Source organism: Procambarus clarkii, chromosome 30, assembly GCF_040958095.1.
Source record: "Procambarus clarkii isolate CNS0578487 chromosome 30, FALCON_Pclarkii_2.0, whole genome shotgun sequence".
Taxonomy (NCBI): domain Eukaryota; kingdom Metazoa; phylum Arthropoda; class Malacostraca; order Decapoda; family Cambaridae; genus Procambarus; species Procambarus clarkii.
The window spans coordinates 26,060,501-26,077,343 of NC_091179.1; the positions used below are offsets into that span (position 1 = coordinate 26,060,501).

The following is a 16,843-nucleotide window of genomic DNA, read 5'->3' on the forward strand; positions in this document are numbered from 1 at the left end:
GCCTGGATCTGTCTCTTGGATTGTAAACTCTTTCACTGTTACAGATTTGGGTATTTCCTCTTGTAAAATGTCACCAGCAGCAGCAACATGGATTTAGAGCAGGAAGATCATGCCTCTCACAGCTACTTGACCACTATGACAAAATCACTGAGACATTAGAAGAAAAACATAATGCAGATGTTTTGATTGTTATATATACATGTTTATATATGTTTGATTATAATCTATACACAGATTTTGCAAAGGCATTCGACAAATGTGACCATGGAGTGATTGCACACAAAATGAAGTCAATGGGTATAACTGGTAAAGTAGGAAGCTGGATACTCAATTTCCTGTCGACCAGAACACAAAGAGTAACAGTCAATCAAGTAAAATCGAGTCCGAGCGCAGTTAAAAGCTCTGTACCCCAAGGTACAGTCCTTGCACCACTGCTGTTCCTTATTCTCATGTCAGAGATAGACAAAAACACAAGTCACAGCTACGTGTCATCCTTTGCAGATACAAAAATCAGCATGAAAATTACATCTGCTGAAGACATTGATAAACTACAAACAGATATTAATAAAGTTTTCGATTGGGCAGCAGAAAATAGCATGATGTTTAACTGTAATAAATTCCAGGTACTCAGATACGGCAAAAATGAGGATCTTTAACATAACACAGAGTACAAAACACAATCGAATCTGCCCATAGTAGGAAAACAGCATGTCAAGGATTTGGGAATAATGATGTCCGACAACCTAACGTTTAGGGAGCATAACCAAGCAAGTATTGCATCAGCCAGGAAAATTGATAGGATGAATTACGAGAACCTTCAAATACATCTTGAGTACTGCTCAATACTCACTTCCCCCTTCAGAGCGGGAGAGATTGCTGAAATAGAGGGAATACAGAGAACATATACGGCACGCATAGACGAGATAAAACACCTAAATTATTGGGATCGTCTCAAAGCTCTCCAAATGTACTCTCCAGAAAGGAGACGAGAGAGATACCAAATAATATACACGTGGAAAATACTGGAGGGACAGGTCCCAAATCTGCACAGTAAAATAACAACGTACTGGAGTGAACGACATGGAAGAAAATGCAGAATAGAACCAGTGAAGAGCAGAGGTGCCATGGGCACAATCAGATAACACTGTATGAAAATCAGAGGTCCACGGTTGTTCAACGTCCTACCAGCGAGCATGTAACACTGTAAAAGTGTTTGGTTTAGGTTAATACATACATAGAGTACATGAGTCACAGACAAGGATCGGAGAGGCGCCAGTTGTCTGCCTGAGATCTCACACCTCTAACCGTTAACGACCCCAAGTGACCTGAGGTCAGATCATGAGAATTTCACCTTGCTTCCGCTAAGCGTATAATTGGAGCCGGGTAGCCTTCAAACATGCCGACGTTTAAGGAGTGGCTTGGTAGTGCCGGAGGCTATCTACTTGTGGGCGGAGTTAGCTACTAGGTTCCCCAATATAAACTCGGAGAGCTATCGAGCATTAAGCAATAGGAGACCGGCCAGCGGAGCAGAGCAGAGGCCAGCCGTCGAGATAGGCCGTCACCAGACGGGGGGTGACGCTGCCTGAAAATTGCAGACCCCCCCCCCCCCTCTCTATTCAACTTAGACTCAGTCCTCGGTGAGTGAACATTTAGGTGACTTGGTCGTGTTTACATATGTTGTGTGATGATCAGGGGCAGTCAAGTTGTAGGGTTCTCGAATTCTTGGATGATGACTCACTTTGCATATTAAACTGGAACATTTTAATTGAATTGCTAAATTATGATACTTCATGTGAAATATAATTATGAATTTATTATTTAAATTGTGTTTAACTTTGTTCCCTAGAGATTTTGAGTTGAGATGAGAAAGCCTCTGTAGTTACTGGTTTCATGGTTTAGAATGAGTACATGATAAAGATGGGACCATACTAATAATGATCTCTTGATAACATCTTTTGAGAATATTGGGATACAGACAAGTTCCATTCCTTGTCTTGTATGTAATGATCATGAATGGATGGTGGCAGCATTTCGTCTTCTACTATCTACTTTCTACTCCTACTATCTACTCTTCTACCTATCTACACCTCTCCCTCCACCCCTCTCTCAACTCTCACTTTCAACTAATGACCATCCTCGCTCCTCCCACCTCTCTCCCTCTCACCCCAAACCCTCACTAATTACTTCACTATTCATTTCTTTCCTTTCGTTTTCTCTTATACGTTTGTGGCAATGATTCTGTATTCTAGAGTTCTCTCTAGAGTTTCGGGTAGCTGATCAAGTGATGGCGCCTTGTAGTCTTAGCACCTAGGTAGTCGAATACCTAGGTTACAAGGTGTTGAACGAGAGAGGCTGCCTTAGGAACTCTGGGAGTGCTCTAGAATAGTTAGCTAACTGGGGACGGGATAACGGACTAGAGAGAGCTGTTTCCCCCGGCCTCGTTAGTTAACTGGGGGGTGGAATAATGGACAAGATAGAGCCATTTCCCCCACCCCCCGTTACAAGCATCAGAAATATTGCCGGAACAACCGTGGACATTTTCAAGAGAAAACTAGATTGTTTTCTTCAAGGAGTGCCGGACCAACCGGGCTGTGATGGGTATGTGGGCCTGCGGGCCGCTCCAAGCAACAGCCTGGTGGACCAAACTCTCACAAGTCAAGTATGGCCTCGGGCCGGGCTTGGGGAGTAGAAGAACTCCCAGAACCCCATCAACCAGGTATCAACCAGCAACAGGCAATGATGGTATGTCTGCTGAAACTGAATGATTGGTGGCAGAAATGTATGTAGAAGTGGATGCTATATCTGAATGAACGGTATGGGTGGCTGTTGTTGCACCTGCATTAAGCCATGATATTAATTTTGGAAATTTTCCCATATTCTCCTCCTCCTCTGCAGCTCTCTTCCTCTCCTGTGCTCCACTCAAGACATTACGTTTCATTTCTACTGAAAGGGTCATTCATCTGGAAATATATATCTTAAATATTTACTACAGCATTCAGTCCCACACCAGGATGTAGAGTTATAAAGCATTATATAAGTGTGCTTGCAACAAGACTTTAAATATTTAAACATTCTGCTTCCATAATGAACATGTCTTATGCTCGTGGGGCCCCCAAGGAAAGTGCCCATTGGGCTCATGCGGCAAGACGGCTCTGATCACCACCAGTACACCTTCCACCTGTTGGAAATATCCAACACTTATTTACTAATCCCTAACACAATAGGATGCATTTCCTGTATTAGGCATCATGATTATCCAATACTCATTTACTAATCCTTAGTACAATGGGATGTATTTCATGTACTAAGCGACATAATTAACCAACTAATCCGTACTTTAGCGATACTGAATTCATTCCATTAGGATGTGGAACGTCATAATTTTCCTAGAATCGTGGAAATGTTGCGTCAGTCAGCTAGCCACCAGGAATCATTTTATATATTAACAAATCGAGTAGAACCTAGCCCTATTTTGCCTTTTTATTAAGGATAATCATTTATTAATAGATTCATCTTTAGTTACTAAATCTATTATGTTACTGGAATTAATTTATACAGCCACAATTACCTGTACCAGTGAATAGAATGATAAACTGTAGCTCCACTCCAAATCTTTTCTCGTTCATTCATTTAATATTGTCTAAATTAATTGACTGCATTACGAGAAAATAATTGTTGCCGCATAATACATTTATTTATGATGTAAATATTCATAACGCATTTCCTTCCATATTATTATACTCGGGATCCCAGCTTTGGGAGCTATTGCGCATGTGCCACTCGAGGAGGAAGGGGAGAGACACGAGAATCGCCATTGTATAGGCGTTCTGAAGTTCGCTAATATGACATCGGTCTAAATTTGGAGCATCTGGCTACTTACAGGCTCCAGACTGAGTCTGCAACTTCAATTATTTACGAACACCACGTTCGGCAGGGAAGAGAAGTATCCTTAAATTTTATAGGCCTGCAAAATCATTTAAGTTCTTTCCCTGTCGTGATGATGTTTGGCAACATATAATCCCTATGTAAGTGTACTGCTGGTTCCAAAATCCATTTAGAATTAAATGAATGATTCTAAGGTTTGGAGTGGAATTTACATAATATTTGTATTTCAGCTGGAGTACAAGCGTATGCGAGACAGTAACGTCTACCACGATCATGTGTGTCCTCCAGTAGCCTATGCAACAAGTTTATGCCTACAAGTATACGATTTGCGAGACGCTCGCTGTGATACCTACTCAACAGCTAAGCAGTCTTTCTCGTTTCTAGTAGACAAACATTGCATTTAACTAACCATTGTATCATTAATGATTTATAATCTATATACGTACATGCATTTCTTATTCTCATCACGTATGCAATTTATTATACATTGTATGCATTACGTAGACTAACTTTATAGAATACCCTCCAAAATGTGCTATGGGAAGCGGTTTTAGTATTTATAAAATTTACAGTTCATTATTGCATTCTGGTCCTTCGAGCATATTAGCATTATACATTATTTTATTAGCATTAAACTAGAGCCAAATTTCCCCACATCACCCAGCCTGAAAGTCCCAGGCAGGTGCAAGACTCACCGGTTCCTCGTTACGTCTCTGAACTACCTGTTACGCCGCCGGTTCCTAGTCCCAAGCCTCCATGACAAAGGATGTGACATAATCAACGTTACGGACCCAACAACACTTGCTTTCGGCTGCTTTGTGTACAGGTTGTAATTATATGTGTAAATACTTTCAGTGTTCCCCTTATTTTTGTGTTAATGTAAGTTTGCACATGTATTTGTGTTATTATTATTATTTAATGCTTGTGTGTGTTAGCAAAGTTTGTTGAATTCAGGGGGTTTTGTGTATTTTTCATGTTAATTTTACATTTTGATATTAAGAGTAAATTGTCAATTTTTCATCCGAGTATCCCTTCACGCCTGTGCAAGTTTCACACTGCAAAAACCAACGCATTTTTTATTTTTTTTATTTAACGTGAAGTGTGTGCCTTATTCCATCTGACTGGTATATCTACATTCCTGTTATGTCACACTGGATATTCAAAAGGTGCTAAATATCATTAATTATGTCAATGTGAGAACAAAAGGACACGAGTGACATCAAAGTTATCTGATTCACCAAGGATTCTACCGAGACAAGTGATTCGAGGGACATTAGGAAAGCAAGACACACAATTGTCCTGAAAATTGGGACATTCTAGTAAAGGTGCACAATGTGAGAATACCATTTGCACAATAAGGAGGGTGGTGGTGTTCCATTAAGTGCACAAGGGTCAAGTGTGTGCAGCTGATACGCAACTTAGCCAGAGCCGTTTTCCATCTATTATAGTGGTAGGAGGAAGGCCAAGGGATTAGATAGTCTTTAAGCAACCCGTCCTCTTAAAAATAACGTCACTTTTGGCTCGTATGCGCACTATGGCCAAATTTGGACACACTGTAATTTAAAATGAAATCGCCTCACAAAAGTGACGTACTGTTCCGTTTTCTGTTTGAGTCGTCCGGCCGACTCTGTAAGGTTAGAATAGAAGACTTTCAATTAACGTTTTTCATACCGTTTTGAAATTTATAAGAATTTCCTGCCCACCTAACCTATCAGAGGACCCTAAACTTACTGTTGTTGAAAAAAAAATCCCAAATTTATTTTCATGTTTTTTCATTTTCAAATTACGTCCAAATTCGGCCATACAGGAAAATTGCCAAAAGCGACATCATTTTTAAGAGGACAGGTTACTTTAAGTGCGTAGTTTGTTACCTATTATGTCGGACCAATGACTTTGCCAATGGTCATGGACTACAGAATGAAGGACCGAGTAAATTTCTAAAAAAAGAATCTCTTTTTGGGAAATAGGACAAGTGCAAATGGCCTTTTTAACAGTGGAGTCTATATGTTCATTTATGGTAACACTAATAAGGTTGACAATCCAGCAAAATTTGATTTTTTTTTTTAAATCTACTAGAGATAAGAAACAGCTAGTATAGGATTTTAACCACCACAGGATGTAAAGGGTTAAATGACACCAAAGGACAAGTTGAACGCTGACAAAGGAATGTTGAAATTGGAAAAGCAGCCAATGAAGAGCATACAAAATTGCATTAAGTTCTGCTGTGAAGATGCTAGTCTCCAGGGCATATGGCACACAGAGGTCTGATCAGGAAAGTTAACCGAGTAGCCAACACCATCACCAGACTTAAACCAATCTATGAACAGTACAATGGAATGGGAATGAGAAGGAAAGTGTTCAAGGAAAAGGGGGTACAAGCCTTCACCATGTGGGTCAAGGCATTGCAAAACCTTGCAAGTGGGACCCGCTCCATGGGTGAAAGGTTGGAACAACACAAGGAGAGATATTACAAATGTGAACTGAGAGGGTATCTTGCAAATGAGTCAACCTTACAGGAAAAGGAAGAGGAAACAGGGCTCTCCAGAGGAATAATAGTCAAAACACAGCATAAACAAATGAGGATGTTGCAGATATTGTGCAAGGTAGTGAAGATACTTACAACGATCTTGTAGAGAAGACAGGACACTAGTTTCAACATACAAGCTATGTATGAGAGACAAACGACAGGTACCAAAAAATGTGTATAACCCAGTATGGTGCATTGAGAGGCATTGAGATGACAAAAGGTTAAGGGGAGAGAGGAATGGGCAGGGCAACCATAATCAAGTTTAGAGAGCATGAGAGTAGAGTGCAAATAGAGAAGTGCATCCATCAACCCGCCAAGAAGTACAGGTCAAGATTAGGTACATCTTGAGACGAGATTCTTGAGATGATTTCGGGGCTTAGTGTCCCCGTGGCCTGGTCCTTGACCAGGCCTCCTTTTTGTTACACACCCCCAGGAAGCAGCCCATAGCAGCTGTCTAACTCCCAGGTACCTATTTACTGCTAGGTGAACAGCTGCATCAGGGTGAAAGAGACTTCTGCCCATTTGGTTCCGCCTCTACTGGGGATCGAACCCGGAATCTCAGGAGTACGAATCCTGAGTGCTGTCCATTCAGCTGTCAGGCCCCACCCAAGTAAGGCAATGGCTTTAGAGCACTCAACTTGGAGAAGAGAGATACGAGTGACCAATACAAACCAGTTGTCAAAAAATCAGCCCCCAAAACTGAGGGGGCCTCACCATAGTAAATAAAAAAAACTGGAAAATACCGCCTTCATTAAATCCAGTAAATTACAAAATAAGCACAGTAATGTATCTTACGTTCAGCACATGGAGATTGTTACATTAATGCCGAGGTTGCCATTGTCTGCAAACAACTGGGCAATGGAAGTATCAAACACTAGGCAATCAGAGTTCATGATTGCTGACTGAACACCTTCATGTATTGATCGTGGAGTGGCTTCCCAGGTTAGTCTTCGCCGGGGTCCATTCAGCTCCAATCTGAAAATGAAAAAATACCCTCTTAATCATTATCATATACTTGAGAAAATATGAAGTACAGTAATACAGAAAAAGAAAGTTAAAGATATTAAGGATATTCAGAGTGACATATGCTTAGCAACAATATTTTAAGCCCTCAAGATCATTATAAGAACAAGCAAATATGCATATTCATGTGTGCGTGTGCGCGCGTGTGTGGGGGGGGGGGTTGCACGGCATCAAAAATTACCGAATATGCAATGTTCCTCATACATTGAAATGGACCAATCAATTTCAAACATTAACCTTATCCTGATAAACTGCTTCCACTTAGCACTGTTTAATACCGCTTCTTGTACACAGTTCACACTATCAACACTTCCTCAGTTACAGCCAGATCTTTCCAACTTTTTTGCCCTTTCTCTCTCCTCTCCTGCCACTCCTAAATTCACACAAATACACAACAACCATTTAATCAGCAATAACATATAATTTTACAGCACATCCTCCTGTTTACGTAGACGTCTTGTAACAACGAGGACCATCGTACATACCTGTACCTGTATACTGACGTAAAAGGCAATTAGAAAGTAGAAATCGATAATATTGAATATGGACAATCTGGAAAAGTTTTTGTACTGATGATGCAAAGAAAACTTAACCTAACCTCAGCTTAAAACAAGCTATATGAGGCCTAATATAGTACATATACATGCTATATTAGGCCTAGGAATATTTAAGTTTGATTTTAAATTAATTTTTTTCAGACTATAAAATAGTACCAAATTCTAGTACAGTACTGTATCTAATTGTCAATTACATCTGTATGTACGATGGGCCACATAGTTGCAAAAAGTACTATCTAAACAGGAGGCCAAGTTGAATTTTAGCATACTCCTCAATTTTAAAATTCACCAACATTGCACTCCCCATCTTTCCACGATATTATCCTTGCTTAATTAAGCGGGTGATATGATCAAGGTTTTTAAGAGCAGATATAAACAGTCCCGAAACAGTCAAAAATATGTCAGAATATGCAACAATTAGTGTAAGATGAAGAAATTTTGGTTTAGGAGGGATACATGAAAGTATTGATTTGGAAAGAGAGAGTAGTGGAGTGGAAATGGGCTGTGAGTCACATTACTGAGTTTGACAGATTTCAAAGATATATTGGATACATATATATGGGTGAGAGGGGGTGGTATAAATAAGACCTACCTAGCATGATGGGCCATTGGACCTGCTGCAGTGCTACCTAATTTTTATGCTCATAACACTGCACAAGCTCCTTGGATGGCTAATCTCCACTGCTCAAAGATTCATGCTCATGGCACATCAATGTTTCCCCATCTGTAAATAAGGATTACTACAACCAATCCCTGCAGCCCTCTAGCTGAATCTCTTCCTATTGTATTCTTCCAAACTGGGGCTTTCAGAATTCTTTCAAACTGAGGCACCATTCACTTTCCTTGCCTGACTCAATTCTTCAATTCAGTAAGATCTTTTAGTCGCTGTCACTAAGATACTTAAACTAATCAAGTGCTACCAGCAATTGTCCAATCATCCTTATTTCCCACACGGGGGTTTGATCCTTCCCCTAAAATTAGTAATATAATCTTCATTAATTTTAATGCAAGTCTTCTTAAAGACAACAAAATATCATATTTGACGGCAACACAAAATTGCCTGGTGCGGTAACACAAAACATCACATTCAGAAATACAAGTTTCCCATTCTGTACAGCAATGCTCTTGCCCAAAATATAAACAACTACAGAATACAGGTGATCTTAGAGGAGGTAAGAGTTAGGGTACAGAAACCACTTTAAAGTACTGTATTTTTCAATAAATGTACTGTATGATGAAACATACTGAAATAGTTTGTCTCCACAAAATATCTTTGTAAAATAGGGGTGCGTCCTATGTGAGGGGTGCATCTTTTACGCCGGCAAATATGGTATTCAACTTGACAACATACATCACTTCTCATTCACTTGCTAAAACTACAGCACCTGCATTCATCATATGTTATATATTCCATTAATACTTGTAAAGCACCAAATTCAAACCATTCTTAGTACTCTTACCTTGACCTTCCTTTGACTGTTAATAGTTAATAAAAGACAAACACAAAAAACAAAGAAAGGCAACCGTGGCAACTCTTACCTGTACGCAAAGTTTTCAGCCTGTTTTCTTGAGCCAATCAGTTGTACAATGGCAAAAAACTGTTGATGGCCATCATACTTTTCCTGCTTTTCTAACACCAGCATAAAATGGTGACCAAAGCAGCTCTGCATCATGACCCAGTCTACAGCTCCAGGTAAATTTATATCTGTTGCCAAGAACACTATGTCTTCACCTGGAAAAATGTGACATGAAAATATGCAAAAAGACAATAAAACTAAAGCTCATGATTTTCACAAAGAAAAAGCAGCACAGATCATCAAGTATGACAAATTCATGGGTTGACATTAGATGGCTGCCCCTGTCAGTAGGGTAAGGGAGGGGAATAATGTAACTTCAAAATTGTTAATAACATAAACCTCTAATGTCTTGGGTCATAGGCTGATTAAAGGATATGGTAACCTTTGGCAAACAAATAATTTTTACGAAGTCACTACAGTGCTTTGTTCAACTTTAAACATTACTTCCTCAATAAACGAAGTTAGCTAAGAAAAGTAAGCCATCTTCGGTGCCATTTGGAAATTGCCCGAAACGTGTACTGTACTTACAAAGATTCAAGTCTGACCATCTTTAACCCTCCTGCTGCTCAATCACCGTGGAGTGACTGGGCAACAGGATGTGGAAAGCAAAGCACATCTTCACAGAGTTGAACAACAAGTACAATTTCAATTACTTGTGTACTTACACAGGCTGTGATATGCCTCTCCTGTTGTTCAAGGAACGTGTATTCTTCAAACAATATACTGTATGCTGTATCACAAAAGCAGCGTAGATATTGTCTCAAAATTATTTATCCTGTGTGACCAAGATCAGATTTATCATTGTCATGATTATGCAGATTTGGATACTGACATTGACGCTAGAAAGGAGGATCAAGTTATGAATTATGAGCAAAACTCACTGATAATCATTACTATACAAGTTCATTCTGTTCAGTTATTTGCATGAATGCAACACTAATTAGCACAGCAAGAGCAGATATGAAACTGATCACTGGAAGTGGAAAGTGCCAGATTAGAAAAAATAGGAAATCCTGGCACTGAAGATGAAGGACACGAGTCCTGGGGATGGGTTCAGCACCACCACATGTAAATTACTTAGAGGACCTTGCTTAGAAGTGTACAACCTACACCTTCAAATATAAAATTCACTAAGCATGCTTGTTCAACAATGCTGTTAAAACCAGCATAAAAGTATTATATCTTACAAAAATGAAGTAAACAGGATCATGACATGTGAAGAACACATGTAACTGGTCACTGTACAAGTACTAACCTTGTAATGTGGTAATACTCTTGTGGGCACTCATCAGATGTGGCATAACTTGTTCTAAAGATCCTTGCCATTTACAAGAAGCACCTGGACATGGACACATATATGGACGGAACTCGCATGTGTCTTCATGTTCCGTTTTGTCTGTGTGTAGGAGGGTTGCCGAGCAGCCAGAGGAGGAATATTTGCAAGGGAACATGACTGTGGATGCCACTTTCTCCATTGCTAAATTTCTTATATTTCCTGAAAGGATATATTTCATGATACAGCATGGTAACAATAGGTACTATAAAACTAAATTAACAAAGTTCTTGGTCATGTATAATGCAAGAATTTTGTTTAATAACCCAAAACTCCCAGAAATATGAGTATAAGACTAATATAAAACATTTTTCACTACACTACAATTACCAAAAAAAAAATTAAATACAGTATATAACGGTAATCAAAATCCTTTATTCTTACCTAAAGGTCCTCTGCATGTTGGACAGCATGTGAGTTTTGGGCGACAAGTGGCACATACTAAATGTCCACTCTGGCACTGTAGGATTGGTGGCAATACATAATCAAAACATACTGGACACTCAAACAAACTGGCTAATTCTGTGTTGCCTCCTGGTGCAGCACCCGACGGAGCCGACTGGGGGTGCACCGCCCTCCCACTTTTACTTGCAAATGCACTCATTGTCACGAGCTTAGTCTCTGAAAACAAAAACAAAAATTTATAAACAGGACACACTGCTCATAACTACATATATGTAATACATATTTTGAATATTCCTTAATTCTACTATAGCCTCTACTGAAGCTAAATATCATTTGTTCACATTAAAGCAGTCAAATAACTTATCCTTGGTCTCCAATTATAATATACTGTATCTCACGATATAATTCACAAAATTCTATATCACTTTCTCTCTCTCTCTCTCTCTCTCTCTCTCTCTCTCTCTAACTTAAACTCCTCTCCATCCTTCTATGTTTCAAACCACAATTACTTAGTGTATATTGTATGCGACACAATTCAGCTACATTGTGTATAGGCTACTGTGGTCCCTTGCTGTGTACGAAGAATGCATTACTGGTAGACCTCAAGCAAGGCATGTTCACACAAATTGGGTAAAATAGGAATGCATTCTTCACACACACACGTTCATCCATTTTCCACTACTGTATTTCCACAAAATACTTGCTGTATAATACAAAAACTTCCACAACATCCCCCATCACAAATAACCAACCAAGGTACTTGGCATACTGTACACTGGTAATATTTCAGGTAGGTTGCCAGATACATAAAAAACAAACAATTTACAGGGTGGTCCAAGACTCCATACACAGGGAAAATTATAGCCGCTATTAATGATATAGTTGCTATAAATATTTTGGTCCAGCCAACTAAAATGGACTTAGACCCCCACCCACCAAAGAAAAAAAAGTCCACATTTTATATTACTGAATTGGCCCAAATGGCATACAGTATCAAATAAAAAACTAAAGAAGTCAACCTGTCCAAGCAATTGACGGTCTACAGTGGCACCTTCTTCTATGAATTTAATCTGTTCCCAGAGATGGTTCGTCAAGCGAAAATTCAAAAACCGAAATTAATTTTTCCATAAGAAATAAGGTAAATTGAATCCGTTCCACAAACCCAAAAATATTAACTTAAAAATATATTTTATACATAATACTACTCATATTTTGTACTACAGTATGTATATCTTGTCTTTATTGAGGACTCTTGTTGGCGTATGGAGAAGGGGGTAAAGAAGAGAGGCGCTAAGTGTTTGGCAGGGGAACTCCCCTTCCACTGTAACATCAGGCAGTGATGACATGGTCAAAGACCCGGTGTCCAGACATAGTCAGAGACCTGGTGTCCGGACATGGTCAGAGACCTGGTGTCCGGACATGGTCAGAGACCTGGTGTCCGGACATGGTCAGAGACCTGGTGTCCGGACATGGTCAGAGACCTGGTGTCCGGACATGGTCAGAGACATGAAAATAAGTACAATATAGAAAGAAGCCTAACCTTCAAACATACTAGCACTACAAACAAGCAAGAAATTTGTTATAATATGAAACCTACACTGCATATGTCAGTATGCATGACCACCAAATGTCTTCCCTTAGTTTATTACATCCGGAGAAACAAAAGATACAGTTTGTTCTACATTATGGCTGCCAAGTTTGAAATTGTTACCTTTTGTAATTGTCGCATTAAACCTCTTTAAAAAATACTGAATATACTGTAACACAGTGATCTCTCAATAATTCAAATCATACGAGGTGGGACCTAATTTGGCTTACACAGATTCAGATAAACAAATTGTTTTTAAGACTTATTTTTCAACAAACCCTTTTCTTTTTAATGTAAACGACACTCAGATTTGCACATATAAACCTATTAATAACAAAAGCATATTGGTAAAGGACACTTCACATTGATAAAGAGAAAAATGTAACTTACCTTTACCAAGTAGAAAATTTTCTTCATCACCCTCAGATGGGTATACATTATCACTAGTAGCCATATATTTCATGTACTGCTCTTTTTTTCTCCTTATATCACAAACAGTACTTGCCCCTATGCCAAATTCTCTCGCGATGCTCACAGCAGAACGGCCAAGGTTACACAGTTCAATGACTTTAAGCTTGTCCTTAACTGATAGAGTAACCTGCCTCTTCTTACCCCCTTCTGGTTGATTACTGCTGCTCCTAGGCATCTTGTTCACTAGAAATTAGTTCAATTTGTTTAAAAAAAAAATTTGATACAAAAGTCCTTCAGCCACGGACTGTGACCCTGTCGTATCACGCATACGAGGCGAAAAGCACGTGGCTAACGGAGTTGTGACGAGTCCAGTAAGTACACACGCTACTTGGGCCAGTAGAGAGAGAGAGAGAAAAGTCACTTATTGTGGCTGGTGAATAACGCATTTCTAACAGTCAATGATTGTTACAATGCTGGCATTCGAAATAAAAATGACTGTACTAGTACTGTATTATTATGAATGAATTCATACAATGAATTCATTAATGAACAACAAAAAATTAATTTTTATATTAATGAACTGTTTGAATTGTTTTACTGTACGTATATTATGTGCTTAATCATAGGCCGACACTTTTGGCTATGTTTAACATTTAGTCAGCCGCCCATTCAGGTAATCTGAATTTATCAGTTAAATTAAACAGAAGGCTAAATCTGAAGCTAATTTTTTGCAGGTTACCTAGTGAATTCAATTATTGAGAGATCACTATATAGAATGAAAATCATTAAAGCATTAATACCAAACTGTGTACAATATATATAATTTTTACTAATCAAAAAGTGTGCCACCTAATGCATATAATAATTACAAACCATTTGGAAAGTAGATCATATTGGAGATACAACTGAATAATGAGCTCAAACATAACCTATGGAGTGTGAATATAGGTCTATGATGTGCTGCACTAAACTGATTCTAAATTAGTACTGTATGTTGAAATCAGCAACATGTGTAGAGAGAAGCGTTTTATCATGCATCCAAGTAGTGCAGCGCCCCGTGGGTGTGTATTTAAATAGCTCGCTACCACAATGGTTTGCCTCAAACATATTCACGAGCCTTAGATCATGTTAGGATATATTTTTCATTAGATTCTTAACACTAATCCGGAGAGGAGAGAGGCAATTATCAAGAGAGTGCTAAGTTATTACAACTATATAGCACTTGGAAAGGATATACAGATAAGGATTTGGGATAGGACAGAGCTCAGCCATTTACACGGTTGAGGATTAAATGGCGACCTGCTAGTAGCAAGACCGTCGCTCTACCATTCAGTCACAAAATGTTGTTTTACCCAATATGGTAAAATAACAAAAGTTACAAAACTATTCAAAATAGTAAATAATAAAACTATCTGAATCTATATGGTACAGCCTACCTATGAAAGGTTCTGAAACTAGGTTAGCACTGTACAATACTAAGTTCAAAATCGATACAGGACACTTCACGAGACCATTTGCATTCAAATTTTGAAATCTAGCCTTACCTGATCCAACCTATGATAGGTACCAATAAAAAGTGATGTATATTGTATAGTGCTTATGTACACAAATTTCAAAATATAGACAAGTTTTAAAATCTTACAATTTATGCACAAAACAACCTGTGCAATAATTACCTGTGCACTAAATTACTGTATCCTATCTCATCCAAACTACCGTATATAGAAATAACAAGACTTGTAAGGACAAATCAGAGCCCCAAGAATGGATATAGATTTAGTATCGGTATTGAAAACAATTACCTTACCATACATTGATTTACCCGAGGGGCCACTAACCCTGGTGGTCTCAACAAGGACAGGAAGCCAGTGGCTTGTCCCAAGTCCCCTCCGTCGTAATACAGATTATAAAATGAGGCTCTACAGAAAAAGTGAACCCATGTATGACGTACTAGTCTGTGAAGTGGCAGTAACCCTTCCCAATCCATGGGCTTCCTGTCTCTGATATGACTTAGTAGACAGTAGCCCATGGATACAGGTCACTCAGTACAGGAGACAGTTCACATGCAGATTTTAAATCTTTGCCTAACCAACGACATACACAATTTTCAGAATGATTAAACTTTCTCGTAACGTGTAGGTGCGCTCGATTATGAAATACAGTTCATCAAATATTTATGAATGAAACAACTAGTGTGCAGAACGCCTGTGTTTTGACACTACCCCAAAGGGTAACACGAGATTATTAGTGTCTAGTCGTTGCCTTTCAAACCTGCTCAAAAGAAAACACTGCATAACCACAAGAATGTAACATGTACATATCTACCTTTGACATAACATACAAGGTGACGAGAATATTAGTGTAGGGGCCAGTGTAGGGCCCAGTGTAGGGGCGACAGTGTAGGGGCCACAGTGTAGGGGCCACAGTGTAAGGGCCACAGTGTAGGGGCCACAATATAGAGGCCACAGTGTAGGGGCCACAGTGTAGGGCCAACAGTGTAGGGCCAACAGTGTAGGGGCCCCATTAGGCCACACACAGGTGGCAGCAAAGAACTGAAACACTGTAATTATCTAAAATCATTCCAGTGGAACACGTACACTCTTCACGACAGACAATAGTTACCCCATCAGTGAACTCTAATAGAGATCCATCACAGCATTACCTCACACACTTGACGTTAAGACAGCAATATAGTCAACCTGACGAGACTGTCAGAGCTGCACTTGGCCGGCCGTCCTCCTGGTAAACCCTGTGACCTTACAACACACTCCTTATTAATACCCATCAAACACTCTCCTGCCCAATGGTCAATGTGGGTGTGTGTACGTCCCTGTGGAGAGACCTCAGAGTGAAATACCTGTCATATCCAGTGGGCAGAGAGGCCTCCCCGCCGCCACACTGCTCCGTCATGTGTGTGTGAGGCAGCTGCCACCACACACCTGGCTCCTGCCGCCTCCCGCCTCGCTGCCTTTACTGCAGGCACACCTGTCTCACGCCTGGTGTGAGTATAGGATAAAGGCAGGTGTGTGAGGAGCATTACCTCATGAGTGTTGTGGTAGGCCTGGGGGATGAGTCACCAGCAGGGCGGCCATCACAGCTCTCTTGTTTACCACATTGATCACCACAACACCCACCAACCCGCACCATTCAAACACTATAACCTCACACAAATACTCGCAACCTACTATACTTGCATGACATAACCTCATACACCGACATTCATAACCTTTTGAACTTGTATGCCTGGAGAATAATTATAAAATAATAGGGGAACTTTTGACAAGCCGCCAGATACCAGTCCCCTACCTGCCCCCACTGTGGAGGTCACTAGAGGTCTGCTAAAGGTGGCGGCCTACAGGTCAGCTGTTGTTGTTATAGATTCAGCTACTCGAAACAAGTTCCAAGTAGCACGGGCTATGGTGAGCCCGTAACTTACCTAGCACAGGAGCGGAGCTGTGTGGGGGGGTCAGCCAACGCTGTATTATGTCTGTAGGTTAGCTTTGTATTTTAAAAGCACTACAGTCACCTTCTGTGGTT

General features: G+C 39.7%; 1 protein-coding gene across 2 annotated transcripts in view; it reads right to left on the reverse strand.

The window, feature by feature from the left end:
* The window catches only part of LOC123765542 (E3 ubiquitin-protein ligase Siah1), a 32,813-nt gene extending 16,398 nt beyond the window's left edge, over nt 1-16,415 (reverse strand). Inside the window, exons 1-6 of one of the 2 annotated variants that reach the window (XM_045754195.2) lie at nt 16,164-16,415; nt 13,286-13,549; nt 11,287-11,523; nt 10,825-11,064; nt 9,532-9,724; nt 7,208-7,387 (exon numbers count right to left, since the gene is read on the reverse strand). In XM_045754195.2, coding sequence (XP_045610151.1) covers nt 7,210-7,387; nt 9,532-9,724; nt 10,825-11,064; nt 11,287-11,523; nt 13,286-13,549; nt 16,164-16,170 — 1,119 coding nt within the window. In that variant the 5' untranslated portion in view covers nt 16,171-16,415 and the 3' untranslated portion in view covers nt 7,208-7,209. The remainder of the gene's footprint in view (nt 1-7,207; nt 7,388-9,531; nt 9,725-10,824; nt 11,065-11,286; nt 11,524-13,285; nt 13,550-16,163) is intronic. The other variant, XM_045754196.2, reaches the window with a different exon arrangement.
* Between the last annotated feature and the right edge of the window lie 428 nt (nt 16,416-16,843).